This window comes from Elephas maximus, chromosome 7 (genome assembly GCF_024166365.1).
Source record: "Elephas maximus indicus isolate mEleMax1 chromosome 7, mEleMax1 primary haplotype, whole genome shotgun sequence".
Lineage (NCBI taxonomy): Eukaryota > Metazoa > Chordata > Mammalia > Proboscidea > Elephantidae > Elephas > Elephas maximus.
Window position 1 is genome coordinate 115,726,025 of NC_064825.1, and position 15,703 is coordinate 115,741,727.

Here is a 15,703-nt window from a genome sequence, read left to right on the forward strand (position 1 = left end):
GTAATAAGTAGATTTTATAGGTATGCATGTATATATTCAACATTTTATTTATCTTACCAAAAATATATTTCTTTCTCTTCTACAAGTTAAAATTCTATTCTTAAAACTTTGGAAATAGGGATTCCCCTTTCTTGATAGACCTTCGTGGACTGAAAACCTATCCAAGAGGTTTGGTTGGTTGTTTGTTTTATCTGATTTTATTAAGGCTGTAATTTTACTGAGTGGAACTAAGTTAAATTACATTGCAATATAATTACATTGCAATATAATTTCATAAAATAAACAGTATTAATGAGCCAAAATTATAATTATCTTGACAGTCAATGATCTGGTAATATTCTGTTTCCTAGAGCCAATTAATATTTTCAACTCACCCCACAAAATTTGCTAGAAAAATTAAACTGGAATATAACTTCCTTCCAAAAGTTTATTTTTCTCATAGAGAGTAGTAATAAACAGAGTGGAAGGACCAGAGCACTTGGGTTCCTAGGTTTACGGACTGGCGAAGCATGTGTATTCTTACACAGGGTTGTATAGAAAGTGTGTCAATTCACCAAGCATTCATCACTTGGTAAGTGCCAGACACTACAGACGTTCTTTGACACTTTTGTAGGCACAGCAAGGAAACAGACATGAATAGCATTTGTTTTGTGGTGGGTGTTTCCAACTGGTTACAAAATTCCCTAATCTGTCTCCTTATGATAGATATTTCTTGACCAAGAGACAATGTCTTTCATTCTGCAGTTAGAACTGGGGATTCAAATGCAAATTCTTCCCGAAGAAATAATAACTTTTACCTGTGTGCAGTACTTAGAAGCTCCCAAGATACATTTCACAGTTACAATTACTAAGCTCCCAGGTGCAGAGGAGAGCTCAGAAACGTAGGGAAAGGACTTAGCAAAGTCACCTGGAGGCAGAAGCAGGATGAGAATCCAGTTCCCCTCATGTATATTGCCGAGTATTTTCTCAGTAAATTACACATCAGTTGTTGCCGTATAGAAGATGCTTTATAGTTGATTAGGTGTCTCTGAAAATAAGGAGAAAGCACATGGAGGAAGCAAGAAAGAATAACAAGCTGCATAATTATGGCAACTACCCTATTTGTATATTGTGAAATTCAAACTATAACCCTTTCACCATTAATTAGGTATCTTTCTTTATCTTTTTGCAGGTGATTCAGGTCTCAGAAAGGCATCATTCCCTTAATAGATCGTCTTATGCCTCCCAACAATGTGACTGAATTTATTCTCCTGGGACTCACACAGAATCCACACTTGCAGAAAATACTTTTCATTGTCTTTTTGTGCATTTTCCTATTTACTGTGCTGGCCAATCTGCTTATTGTCATCACCATCTCCTTCAGCCCCATACTTTCGGCTCCCATGTACTTCTTTCTCACCTATTTGTTGTTTATAGATGCCTCTTACACCTCCGTCACCACACCCAAAATGATCATTGATCTGCTCTACCAGAGAAGAACCATCTCATTGGGCAGCTGCCTGACTCAGCTCTTTGTGGAACACTTTCTGGGAGGGTCAGAGATCATCCTCCTCATTGTCATGGCCTATGACCGCTATGTAGCCATCTGCAAACCCTTGTACTACACTACCATCTTGCGACAGGGACTCTGCCACCTCCTGGTGGTTGTGGCCTGGATTGGCGGGATCCTTCATGCTACAGTGCACATTTTCTTCATGATCAACTTGCCCTTCTGCGGCCCCAATACCATTGACCATTTCATGTGTGACCTCTTCCCACTGCTGAAGCTTGCCTGCAGAGACACCTATATACTTGGAATGGCGGTGGCTGCCAACAGTGGGGCCATGTGCTTGCTGATTTTTTCCATGTTACTCATCTCCTACATAGTCATCCTGTGCTCCCTGAAATCCCATGGCTCTGAAGGGCGGCACAAAGCCCTCTCCACCTGTGGCTCCCATTTCACTGTAGTTGTACTTTTCCTTGTGCCCTGTATATTCACTTACATGCGTCCCATGGCCACCTATCCAGTGGACAAGTTGGTGACTGTCTTTTTTGCAATCCTCAACCCCATGTTAAACCCTAGCATTCATACAGTGAGAAACACAGAGGTAAAAAATGCAATGAGAAGTTTTTTGAAGACAAGGTAGCTTAGGCTGTTCATTATGCCAGAAAGTGATGATGTAAATAGATAGGAAGGATCATATCTGTGGTAAACTGTGAAAGAGAATTTTCAAGTTTTGCAGATCACTGATCAGAACAAGGCCCAGAAACTAACATTTATTGAGCATTTAATGGTGTTTAGGCCCTTCAATAGGTGCTTTTGATAGTTTTTCACGTGCTTTATTGAGGCTCCAATGCTCATTGTGCATACATTCAGGATATACATCAGAGAAAGGACTGCAAGTCCCTTGTTTGGTGATTCTAGAGTACACTTTGCTCCAGCCTTACTACTATTTTATGAAATTCTTCAATCGTATGTTACTTGGGTGAAATTGGCTTTCCCACAGCACCTTGGTCTCAGGACTTCTTTTTTTTTGTATATTTGGTTTTGCCTGCAGTAAGCAAAAAAGAGAAAAGAAGTTCCTGGATATATGGGGGTGGGGGGGGAGGATAGACAGCTGGGAATGAAAGAACCACTGCTGATTTTTTATTGTTGTGGTTCACCACTAATCTACCAAGAAAAACAAGAGACGCTAATAGAAGAAACAATTCGTATCATGTTTCTAAATTTTTTCAGCACAAAATATAAGCCAGACATTTTGAATTTACCTTTAATCTGATCTTATTTTCTCAAATGTGCTCGTAGCATGCAGTTTTTCATGACTATAAAGGACTTTTTTTTCTTACCAAGACTTGAGGAGCCATTTGAAACAATGAAGGTAAACATTTTTTTTTTTAATTTAATCTCAACACAAAGACTTACGGTAAGGTTCCAAAGCTATTGCTCTGTAAATGTATTTACATCAAATGAATGTTAGGTCATTTCATCTATGTACTCAGTTGGTAGTTTCAGTATATGCCCATCCTACAGAGAAGCAAATTGAAGCTAAAAGAGGTTTAGTTAATTTAGTTGCCTCAGGTCAGACGTCTAAGATCTCAGCTACAGAATTTAAATCCAGAACTTCCATATCTCAGTCATATTCTCTTTGCAAATAAAATATACTTTCTGTGTTATGTTTACGTCTCTATATAAGAAATTTACTTTCAGTCCTAATGATTCAATTTGTCCTCCAGGAAAAATTACCTCAAATTTGTTGCAGATATTTTTCTCATGTAGCAATATTTTCCAGCAAAAATGCTTCTTTATGCAGGTCATTCTGTTACTATGTTGTTGTTGTAAGGTGCTGTTAAGTCAGCTCTGACTCATAGCTACCCTAAGTACCACAGAACGAAACACCACCCGGTCCTGCGCCATCCTTACAACCGTTGTTATGCTTGATCCCACTGTTGCAGCCACTGTGTCAATCCATATTGTTGAGGGTCTTTCTCTTTTCTGCTGACCCTCTACTTTACCAAGCATGATATACTTCTCCAGGGACTGATCCCTCCTGACATCATGTCCAAAGTATGTAAAATGCAGTCTCGCCATCCTTGCTTCTAAGGAGCATTCTGGCTGTACTTCTTCCAAGACAGATTTGTTCATTCTTTTGGCAGTCCATGGTATATTCAATATTCTTTGCCAACACCACAATTCAAAGGCACCAATTTTTCTTCGGTCTTCCTTATTTGTTGTCCAGTTCTCACATGCATATGATGTGATTGAAAATACCATGGCTGGGATCAGGCACCCTTTAGTCTTCAAGGTGACACATTTGCTTTTCAACACTTTAAAGAGGTTATTTGCAGCAAATTTACCCAGTGCAATGTGTCTTTTGATTTCCTGACAGCTGCTTCCATGGGTGTTGATTGTGAATCTGAGTAAAATGAAATCTTTGACAACTTCAATCTTTTCTCCTTTTACTTAAAGGCAGTATGCAAATTTTATCCTAAAATGAATAAGATAAATCATATTTGGATCTTCTGTGTGAGGATACTTTGGTTTAAACAGGGAGAATATTAGTCATTATCTAATTGAGGGTAGAGAGCTAACCATTGTGGAAGGCCAATTATGAGGCGTACACTTTGTTAGGTTCTTTATACACTAAAACTCTCTTAATTCTAGTCACAAGTACTGTTAGAATGATTGTGAGGATGGCACAGGGTGAGGCAATGTTTCGTTCTGCTATACATAGGGTTGCTATGAGTCAGAACCAACTTGACAGCACCTAGCAATAACAACATTGTTAGTAGGCCTTTGCCCCATTTTCTACAAGAAGAAAACAAGTCTCAATGAGGTTAAGCAACACTGTCAAATTTTTAGACTACGTCTCCTTTATTCTTTTCACTTCATACAATGCTTCCTGGCATGATGCAAAAATATCAAAACACAGACCTGTTCCTTATAAAGATTGTCCTTGAGGTTTTCCTCCATTGTTTTTGAGGGAGCCACTTTCTTCCTTTCATCTCTTTCTTGACTTCAGCTTCCCAGGTTACTCACACTCTCTTGATTCCTGTGTCAGAGAAAATGATCTCATTCCCATAAATGTATTACCCTTCAAGAGAGTATGTGTACTTAAAAAGTGGGATTCAATGGACTCAAGGAATGAATAAATAATTGTTGAATTTAAAAGAAAGTGACCCATAAGTAAGAGAGACGTTTGGAGGAAAAATAAGCAACTCAACCATGCAGGTGAATTGATACTCTGCTTGGGCATGAAGATAGAATCTTGAAGAGGTAAATATTGTTTCTTAAGGGTTTTTCCCAGTGTTATTGCATACCGTGTTATATGCAATATATTACTTGAAAAATGGCTGTGTGGCCAATTAAGTTTAGGAAATTTTGTCTTATTTTTTTATCCAAGAAATATTGTTCAGTGCTTACAGTGTGCCGTACAGTTCCAAAGACTGGGCATATAGTGTAGAACACTATAGACAAGGGTCGTGTTTGTGTGAAACTTAAATTCCAGTGAGGATTAGATGAATAATAAACAAGTAAACAAATAAATGAACAATGTAAGTTTGTTAGAAATAAGTATAATGAAGAAAATAGTTTTATTAAGGAGTGATGCAAAAGATAATAACTGGATGTAGATTTTTGTACTTGTTTGAAGTGTGTGTGTGTGTACGTATATAGCACAGAGATAAATGAAGTACATAAACAGGTAGATAAAATATCTGTGTGTGATAAGGAAAAGCATGTCTCATTGTTGTTTGTTGCCATTGAGTTGATTCTGACTCATGATGACCCATGTGTATAAGAGTAGAACTGCCTCATAGGATTTTCAAGGTTGTGACCTTTCAAAAGCAGAGCACCAGACCTGTTTTCCAAGGAACCTTTGGGTGGGTTCAAATGGCCAACTTTCCTGCTCGTAGTTGAATGCTTAACCATCTGCACCACTCAGGGACCTTAGAAGGCTCCATGTATAAATCGTTAGATGAGAAGGTAGAGTAATTGTAGTAGATTAGCAAAGATGATCCAAATGCAGAGGTTGTCCATCATCTGTGAAGATGATATTTTGTAAAATTTCCTCTCAGGAGACTTGCAAAGTGTAAGATCAAATATGTCAATGAACCAGCTGTAAATTCCCAAGTGTAAGGTCAAATATATGAATTACCCAGTTGTAAACTCCAATGAACAAGTTGCAAAAGTAGGATATTGGTATCTCTTTTATTAATGAAGGTAGAAAAGAATAAAAGCTATAACCTCAAATATATCTAAATTGGAAACAAGTTATTTGAGAATACAATTTCTTATGAAGTAAGAGAGAATTAATCCTTATTTTTCCTGGCTGAGATACTTTTTTCAGTCCTTAATAGTAGAAACCATTTTTTTTTCTTTAACCAGTTTTTGTTGTCGTTGTTTGCTGTGGAGTTGGTTCCTATGCATGGTAACCTTACGCATAGCAGAATGAAACACCCAGTCTTGTATCATCTTTTTTATTTGCCCTTAAAATAATTGTTCACATTGTTTCTAGAGTAGGAGATGAAAATATGACTCAACGAGTCTTACAATAAACATTCAAACATAAAATGAATAATCTAAAAACATCTTTCTTCAATCCAGCAGCGCACTGCCATTGAAGATTAGAAAGTTGTTGTATGAGATAATTATATATTCTGCCATAATTTTATATGCAACTGAGGCATTATGTTAAAAATATCAAGGAAAAATTCTATCAAATGCTATGTGATTATAGACATGTGCCAGTAACCCAAGGCACAGAGGTTCTGTCTTTCTTGACTTTGGAATTCACAAAGTCAGATGTGGTATAATTTTAATGATAGTGTTACAAGATGAAAAGATCATCAGGCTAGGTGATAGAAAAATTCGGTCCTGGTCCTTGCTAGATGGCCAAGAGTAAGTTGTATTCTTTTTTATTTTTTTGCATCTATATTATTAAGCAGAAAGATCATTGTGGTCATTCTGTTATTTAAGGACAGAGCTTAGTTCTGGAGTAAATAATTGAATGGTTAATATGATCTGTATTTGTGCTTGTGAATCATCAGCTTGGTCTGGTCCCAGTGATGCTCAGCCCCTGAGGGCTAGATGGGAATTCACCGCACGGTGATTAGCTCCTGAGTCAGCAGAGACCCAGCCTCAAAGAGATGCAATTGCAATGATGCAAGTTGGTGCATTTCCAGTTTTTGAAAATAGCTCTCTCTCCTCTTTTAGTACAGGTCCGTTACCCAAAGGAAGGTATCTTATTAATGATGCTTCTTCTAAGATATGGATTGGAAACTCCTTTCAAATTAAGTTCAAAGTACAGCCAGATGGCAGGCACAGTCCCTTGAATGATTTTGTAAATAGCTTTCCTGGCTGTCTTTTGGCAATCTTTCCTATTGAGAGAAAATTTAAATTACTCTGCCAACCACAAAGGTCGTTTCCTATATAAGTCCTTGTCACTTAGAGCACCTGTTTTTAATTTCTTTTGAAAATCATTAGACACTCTACCTGTTGCCATCGAGTTCTATAAAAATAATGCCCCATTAAGTAATAGGACTATTTGTTGGCTGTACATGTCCTGATTTACTTGCTTCTACATTTGGAACAACCAAGCTGAAACTCTCACATGTCATAATTTCTTGATGTTCTATAAAAGAAGCTTCATGTGAGTAAATCCTGGATGGAGTCAGACCTTTAGTTACTCTGATGTGATCCTAGAATATTTATCTCAACGGCCTTGTACCCTCTACCTGCCGAGATCATTGGGTAACTGGCTGGCTTCTCAGACGTCAGAGATGACACCAGACTGAGCTTTGGAGATGGCCCTAAAAACTTAAGTATTAAACATGTTCTTATTAATTTAAGTTGCTATTTTGAAATTGTTGAAATAATTGAATCATCTAAACACACACAATTATACCTAAAATGTGTTAATAATTCACCTGTTTGATCTGTTTACACAAATTGTGTTCTCAGGGTAAGAGCCTTGAACTATCAACAATTTTTAGCTTCATTTACCTTAATAACTTTTGGCACGTTATCAAAACAGAAATGTCATCATTTGATATTTGGGCCTTTATCCAGATATGGATACTAGCAAATAAAAGAGTGTGTATACATGCTTCAAAGATGTGCTTGTAGAAAGGAATGGGAACACTTGGTGTGATGAGGATAGTTTAAATTTTTTTATATATATATATATATATACATATATATATATATATATATAGCCCTGGTAGTGCAGTGGTTAAGCATTTGGCTGCTAACCAAAATGTTGGCAGTTCGACTCCATCAGCCGTTCCTTGGAAACCCTGTGGGGCAGTTCTACTCTGTCTTACAGGGTCATTATGTGTCTGAATCAACTCAACAGTAACGGTATATATTTGTACATATTCATTGCCGTTGAGTCAATTTTGACTCATAGCAACCCTATAGGACAGAGTAGAACTGTCCTATGGGATTTGCAAGGCTGCGATCTTTACAGAAGCAGACTGCAACATCTTTCTCTCACAGAGTGGTTGGTGGGTTTGAACTCCTGATCTTTTGGTTAGCACTTGAGCACTTTGACCACTACACCACCAGGGTGCTCTCTCTCTCTCTCTCTATATATATATCTTGTTTCCTTTTGTACCAATTTCTTTAACCTTAATTTTTCTAGTAATAGCCTCTGAGAAAAAACTTACATGGTGTTTTTATTTTTTTCTCTTTTACTTAGTAAATGGTACTTCAGATCTCTCATTTTCATTATCAATGTCATGGTGAGTTGAAATCTTTAAAATGTATCTCTCAATCATTATAAAAACTTACACACTTATTTGTGAGCATCTCTGCTGAAGCAGGTGGTGGTAGTGTTGTGTTGAGGGTGATGCTGGTGATTTGCTTAGGAAGAGGGTGGAGAAGTTAAGAAAGAATAACCCTTCCTTTCTGCAGAAGAATTCCAAGCAAACATTAATTTTTGTGTCTACAATCATAGTAACTTCCATCCTACACAAAAGCACAACTGGAGATTTTTCCATCTTCACTAACAAGTCCTCGACTCTCAAGAAAAGCAAGGTGTATTCGGAAGACTTACGGACGGAAATAGTCCTTTTAAAGTCCTTATTGATGATGTATATGCTTGGGGCACATACCTTCCCAAGAAAGCAGGGCTGCTTATTGCTCATTAAAAATGACGACCCAGAGACACTCACTGAACACATTGCTAACCTCTTCTTGTTATCCAGGACTTCGTGGGAGAAATTATCTCTGTGAGAAATTCAGGCAGAGGAAACATACATCGGCTATAAAGTTCATACAATGCAGCAATGAACATCACTTTACAAATGTCTTTGTTTACTAGTTTGAATATTTTTATTGGAGAAATTCCTAGAAACATCATCACCAAGACCAGAGGCGTATCTACAGAAAATAGTGCCTAAGGCAATTAGTTTTAAGTTGCTGAATGATGTCTCACAACTAGAGATGTAAAGTGCAATGGTGAATAGATTCAAATCCAGACTTTGTCACTTAATAACTGTATAACCTTGAGCAGTTTGTTTGTTTTGCTCTTCCTCAGTCATAAACTGTGCCTTGTCATTGCCAGATGTGAGAATTAAATAAGATAGTTACATCAAAAACTAACCAAGTATAAAAATGCAGGTGCTTAACAATTTATTGTTATTATTAGTTTGACATGGATAGTTGTATATAGACAGTATATCTCTATACAGATGTTACATTGTATTTCACCCAGCTTTTTCTGGGTACCAATGTGTAACCTATGTCATCAATGAAATTCTTTGAATGAATCATTGAATGAATGCAAATTAAATGAGATATTATTTTTCACCCTATAATTTGTTGAATATAACCAAGATTGAGAATATCTAATGTTAGTAAGAATGCAGGGAAATGACTCTTTAATACACTACTGATGGGAATAAAACAGAACTTTGAGAGAGTAATGCTATGGAAAGGAACCCTTGTGGTGCAGTGGTTAAGTGCTCAGCTGCTAACCTAAAGGTTCGTGGCTCGAACCCACCAGCTGCTCTGAAGGAGGAAGATGTAACAGTCTGCTTCTATAATGATTAAAAAAAAAATTTTTTTTTTTTTTTTTTTTTACAGCCTTGGAAACCCTATGGGGCAGTTCTACTCTGCCCTGCAGGGTCACTAAGAGTCCAAATCAACTTCAAGGCAAAGGGTTTTAATGGTACAGAATCCATCAGAGTTAAAAATGCGCATATTTTTAGAAGCACATCTAGGGTAGAAGCATAACTAGGGTATGGCAAGTATGAGACAGGCCTTGGACACCACTTGAGGGGAGGAAGGGAAGGGCACCAAAGAGCAGTTTCTATTCACCGTCGCAGTTTACATCTCTAGTTGTGAGACATCATTCAGCAACTTAAAACTAATCTCCTTAGGCACTATTTTCCGTAGATATGCCTCTGGTCTCGGTGATGATGTTTCTAGGAATTTCTCCAATAAAAATATTCAAACTAGTAAACAAAGACATTTGTAAAGTAATGTTCATTGCTGCGTTGTATGAAAGGCAGACTATTAGAAACACCATAAATGTCAAGCAAAATATTCGTGAAGACTGTGGTGAAAGGGTATTAGGAGTGAGGCATGAAGGAGGGATGATGATGGATTGGGTGACAGCCGAGGGCATGGGCAGAGGAAGCAGTAACTTAAATGAATGGAAAATAATCATGAATATTTGAACAGTGCACTCCAAAGAATCTCATGCTTTTTACTTCCTTTGACCTTCACTACAGCATTGTGAGGCAGGATATAAAATTCTTGGAAGGGTTGTAGAGCACAGTGGCTGGTAGCCTCTGCTGTGAACTCAATCAAGTACCTGCCAAAAGGCTTTAAGCAAGTTTCACAAGCTCCTAAGCCTTATTCACTGCATCAGAGTCAGGTTGGAATTTCAAAAAATGATAAAAAATAGTTCCTATCTCATACAGTTTTTGTGGGAATTAAAAGAGAAAATCATGTGCCCTCAAGTGGTAAGTACTTGACACATGTTGACTTTACTTATTATTGCATTCTTTTATTTTTTGCAGGATTTGAACGTTAGGAAAGTTGATACTAAGAAGTGAGTAAGCAGCCTGATGGAGTCCCTGGGTGGTGTAAACAGTTAACACTCTTAGTTGCTACCTGAAAAATTGGAAGTTCAAGTCCACCCAGAAGTGCCTTGGAAGAAAGGCCTGGTGATCTACTTCCAAAAAATTAGCCATCAAAAACCCTATGGAGCACGGTTCTACTCTGACACACATGGGGTTCCTGTGAGTTGGAATTGACTCAAGGGCAGCTGTTTTCTCCAGTGCCTGATTGTAATGGAAAACTAAGTCTGCTCACTGTGAATCCATGGCCTTTCCCAGGGTATAAAATAATTGGCTGAGGTGTGTGTTCTTGTAGCAGGAGATGGGCCTGACTGCAGTGGGAAGGAGAAGAACAAAAATAGCAGGTTGACTAGTTGTGGGGTAAGTCATAAACGTCAGGCTCTGTTTAGACGTGCACTAGTAGTCAAAGTCGAATTGTGATAAATTAATAGATTTCAACAGAGGAGCATTTTAATCTATTCCAGTGTGTGTTGTTTTAAAACATTTCAAGTGCTAAATTGGCTCAAAGGAAATTTTACTTGGAAGAGTAAACATTTAGTGAAGATGAGCTGAGCTGCTGTGTTTGAAAGAGATAGAGCCCTGAGATGTATCCCTTGAACTCCTAGGATTCCGTCATCTGCCAAAATCAAGTCCCACCGCAGAGGAGGAAACTGAGGCCCAATGTGGTAAGCATCCTAACAAGGTATCCTAAGGCAGTAGAGAGACAGTGTGGAATAAAACCCAGCTATCCCGATTTCCAAGAATGTGTTCTTTCTTTTTAATTAGAGCTATTCAAGAACTTTTGAATTATTTGAGCTCAAGGTGAAAGAAATTCAGGTTGGTCCATACTGTAGATTTGAAAAGAGTCTTCTGGAAGTTGCTTACTTTGTTGAGTAAGGGGTAAGGGTGATGCTAAGAACGGTACTCTTAGTATTTAGAGGACATGTAGTTTATATCACCATTTAAAGCAACTCCCTTTGTACATTCCTGCCAAAGAAAAGACAGCCTGTTCTCAAGTACCCTTAGTAAAGGGGAGTTTGGTGGCTACTGAAACAGTGCTTTTATCATATCATTTGTTCTTTGCTACAGAAACAATTGCATCTAGCTAATAGAGGCTGCTGATCACTTCCTCAGTGGTAGAGTCTAGCGGTGAAGCACTTGTGCTTCGAAATAAGATACTTGGATCCATAACCCACATTCATCATAGATGAGATAATGATTTTAAGCTTCAGTTTCCTTATCCTCAAGGTGGGATTCATAATAACACCTATTTCGTATGATACGGAAGAAAAAAAAAATGAGATAATGCATAAAGCAGACCAAGCACATTGCTAGCATGTAATAAATTAAATAAATAAATAAATAAATGAGTTGATTTATTGATACTTTGGTTCAGCTTTAGATCCCTTTGTTCTATCTGAGAGTCCCCCTTCCCAAGGAAGAATGGAAGGAATGATATACACTATGCTTATGTGCAGAGATGGTGTCTATCAAGTTGTGAACCTGGGTCTTCCTGGAACAGAGAAAGAGAATTAAGTTTTATTTTCTGTAAGCAGCACATCTGGGAAATTGCTAGAAACAATTGGGCAGTCAGTCAGTCATTGTAATTTACAGGTTCAGGACTGGGTACTTAATGTATACAAGCAGAACATGTTCTTTACTGTAGACTTGTTGAATGTTCTGGTGAGTATGGGAAGAACATATCTATTTCATTGGATTATTAGGAAAGTGAAATTATATCATGAAACAGTGGTTCACACATATTGTGCACTTGATACTACAGTAAGAGATACCATATAATTTGTTAATGGAAATGATTTTAGAAGGAGAAGAATCTGGCTTCTGTGTTTACTATTTATATGATGACCTTGATGTCATTTTTTCACCCCAAGAGCTATAGATGCTAACCAAAAGTTCAGCAGTTCAAATCCACCAGGCTCCTTGGAAACCCTATAGGGCAGTTCTACCGTGTCCTATAGAGTTGTTATGAGTTGGAATCAATTTGATAGCAATGAGTTTTTTTAAAGTTTTTTTTTTAAAGCTTCAGTATCTTAACTCTAAAATGACAGAAATATCTCATAGGATATTCTACTGCCTGAGACATAGTAAAGACTCATTGAATATTATAAATACAAAATGACATTAATAATAACAATGACAACACTAAGCCAATTTGAAAAGGAAGAAATGTAGATGGGAGGAGCAGGGGAAGCCTTAATAAGTAGAGATTCCTTGGGATATGGCCTCTCTGTCTTGTAGGCTTTCCAAATAGCACATTCTAGGGGCTCAATAAATATGTGCAATAAATGAATGAAAATTCCCAAGTTCTTGGATGTCTAGTGATTAAAGGTCAGCATCCTAGCTTGGGCTCCAAGAAGAGGCTGAGAGAAGAGCTTGTATGTAGGTGGTTTATTCTGGGAAACAGGATGGAAGAACTGGGAAGAGTGAAAGAGGGAAGGAAAGCAAGTTAACCCAAGGTTGAGTTAAGCTGGTTACCATTTATCTTCTGGCTCCTATATTCAAATGATCGAGAGTTTCCCTCTGGAATGTGAAATCCCTCATACTTCTAAGTGTGTGTTTGTGTGAGAATGATGTATCAGGGTCTCCAAAATATCTCAAGCAGCAAGTGCATGGACAGAAAGCAACAGATGTGACTGTGAGAGGAGGTAGCGTTGAATCAATTTGTAGAATTAAACTACTGTCAGGCTATAATTGTGAACAGCTGGTTGCGAGGGTAATGGTTGGAAAGATAGGTCAAGAGGGTGTGAGATGGGGCACAAAAAATGCTAACACCTGGTGATTATCAATTAAAAATAATATTGCTGTCACATTGTGAGGTTTGCAAATGGGTGTAAATTTTTGAATGAGAAATTGACTTGAGCTGTAAACTTTCACCTAAAGCAAAATAAAAAGAAGTAATAATATTGCTTTTGCAAAGGACAAATGTTGTATGTCCTTTGACTAATATGAAAAACCCAGAATAGGCAAATGCATAGAGATCAGAGTTTAACAGTAGCTACTAGGGGCAGGAGAGAGGATGAAAGGGGGAATCATTACTTATGAAGCATTGAGTTTCTGTTAATGAATGGAAAATTTGGCAACGAATATTGGTAATGGTTGCACAACACGATTGATGTAATTGCTATCGGTGAATTGTACATGTGAAAAATATTGAATTGACAAACGTTGCGTTTGTATTAATACATTTTTACAATAATTAAAAAAAAACTGCTCTTGCAGATTTTCCAGCTCACAGTTGTGTGCTTACATCAGCCTACAGTAAATGGAAAATCAAAATCAAAACAATGTAACTGAATTCATTCTTTTGGGTCTTACAAAGAACCCAGAGCTACGGAAAATATTCTCTGCTGTGTTTCTAATCATGTATGTGGCCACCGTACTGGGAAACTTACTCATTGTGGTAACTATGACTGCAAGCCAGAGTCTGAGGTCACCTATGTATTTTTTCCTTACTTCTTTGTCACTTATGGATGCCACCTATTCTTCTGTCATAGCTCCCAAGATGATTGTGGATTCCTTCTCTGAGAGTGCTACCATCTCCCTGGAAGGCTGCATGATCCAGCTCTTTGCAGAACATATTTTTGGTGGGGTGTCAATCATCCTTCTCATCGTGATGGCCTATGATCGCTACGTGGCCATCTGTAAGCCCCTGCACTACATGACTATCATGAATTCTCAGGTGTGCTGCCTGCTGCTGGGAGGGGCCTGGGTAGGTGGGTCCATGCATGCAACAATACAGCTTCTCTTCATGTACCAAATACCCTTCTGTGGTCCCAATGTCATTGATCACTTTATGTGTGATTTATTTCCATTGCTGACACTGGCCTGCATGAATACCTGCATGCTGGGCCTCTTGGTCATCCTCAACAGTGGAGTGATGTGTGTGACCATCTTCCTTATCCTCATTGCCTCCTACGTGGTCATCCTCTGCTCCCTGAAGTCTTGCAGCTCTGAAGGGAGACGCAAAGCCCTCTCCACCTGTGGCTCCCACCTCACAGTGATTGTCTTGTTCTTTGTGCCATGCATTTTCTTGTATGTAAGACCATTGGCTACTTATCCCATAGACAAAGCAATGGCTGTGTCCTTTACCATTGTTGCACCCATGTTAAATCCCTTGATCTACACCCTGAGGAATGCAGAGGTAAAAAATACCATGAAGAAACTCTGGAAGAGGCAACAAATCCTGGATTGTCACTAGCTTCCATGCCATGAACAAATTTTTCCTGTAGGTACAGGGGGGTCTCATCCTCCCCATTCAATCAAATCTCTTGCTTGTACAATACTAAGTGGCATGTTTTAAGCATACAAATCTGCTCAAGACACTGCAGTACTCTGCCTAACCACATTGCTGCCTACCTCTCTGGTACATTTTGTACTTCATCATTTTCACAAGGCTCTAGCCCCCTTTGTCTTTCTTTTCTTCTTCTTTTTTTTTTTTTAACTGATTTTTGGAGAATCCGAGCTTTTCTCAGTTCATGGCTTTTGTTCTGACACTTCTGTCTGATGGCATCTCCTTCTCCAGATGCTTCATCTGGCTCAATCCTATATATATATATATATATATATATAATTTCATTTTCAGACGACTACCCACCTCCTCAAGAAGTCTTGTCTCTAGTAATTTCTTTCAGTTATTCTCTCACTTTCCACCCCGTTTATATCCTTATAATAAATAAGCAGAAACTGTACTACTTTATAAGTGTGTTTTTATTTTCTCTGTTTTCTCCACAAAATTGTAATTGGTAGGACAGGGATGGTGTTTATTCATTCATGTTGTAAACCTAGTGGTTCATACACTTCCAGTCAGCTAACTAGTTGCCATGGAGTTGATTCTGACTCATGACAACCCTATGTGTGTCAGAGTAAAACTGTGATCTGTAGGGTTTTCAACAGCTGATTTTTTTCAGAAGTTGATTGCCAGGTCTTTTTTTTCTGAGGCATCTCTGGGTGGACTTAAAACATCAAACTTTTGGTTACCAGCAGAGAACATTAACTGTTTGTACCACTAAGGGACTCCTCTAGTTCTCTAGTCAACTAGCAGATGCTTAATAAATATTATTCAATAAATGTCAGTCTAAAACAGACTTAGTTGTTGATTTTTAATCTTTTTAAATTCAATGGTTGGGAAAAATTGGGA

The 15,703-nt window shown here is 38.0% G+C and overlaps 2 protein-coding genes across 2 annotated transcripts; both read left to right on the plus strand.

Annotated features, from left to right (window-relative positions):
* The first annotated feature begins 726 nt into the window (after window positions 1-726).
* LOC126080491 (olfactory receptor 140-like) lies at window positions 727-10,161 on the plus strand. Its single transcript, XM_049891699.1, has 4 exons — window positions 727-881; window positions 1,181-2,122; window positions 2,786-2,858; window positions 9,862-10,161. The coding sequence occupies exons 1-4, from the start codon at window positions 727-729 to the stop codon at window positions 10,159-10,161; spliced, it is 1,470 nt and encodes a 489-aa protein (XP_049747656.1).
* A 3,667-nt stretch (window positions 10,162-13,828) lies between these two features.
* On the plus strand, window positions 13,829-14,764 carry LOC126080492 (olfactory receptor 4C6-like). The gene has a single exon (XM_049891700.1). It carries the CDS (start codon window positions 13,829-13,831, stop codon window positions 14,762-14,764), a length of 936 nt encoding a protein of 311 aa, XP_049747657.1.
* The last annotated feature ends 939 nt before the right edge of the window (window positions 14,765-15,703 follow it).

Coding starts and splice junctions, on each gene's coding strand:
- LOC126080492 (XM_049891700.1), top strand. CDS start 13,829: ATGGAAAATCAAAATCAAAACAATGTAACTGAATTCATTCTTTTGGGT.
- LOC126080491 (XM_049891699.1), top strand. CDS start 727: ATGTCTTTCATTCTGCAGTTAGAACTGGGGATTCAAATGCAAATTCTT. Junction 882..1,180: donor GCAGAGGAGAGCTCAGAAAC/GTAGGGAAAGGA, acceptor CAGGTGATTCAG/GTCTCAGAAAGGCATCATTC. Junction 2,859..9,861: donor AGCCATTTGAAACAATGAAG/GTAAACATTTTT, acceptor TAATCTCCTTAG/GCACTATTTTCCGTAGATAT.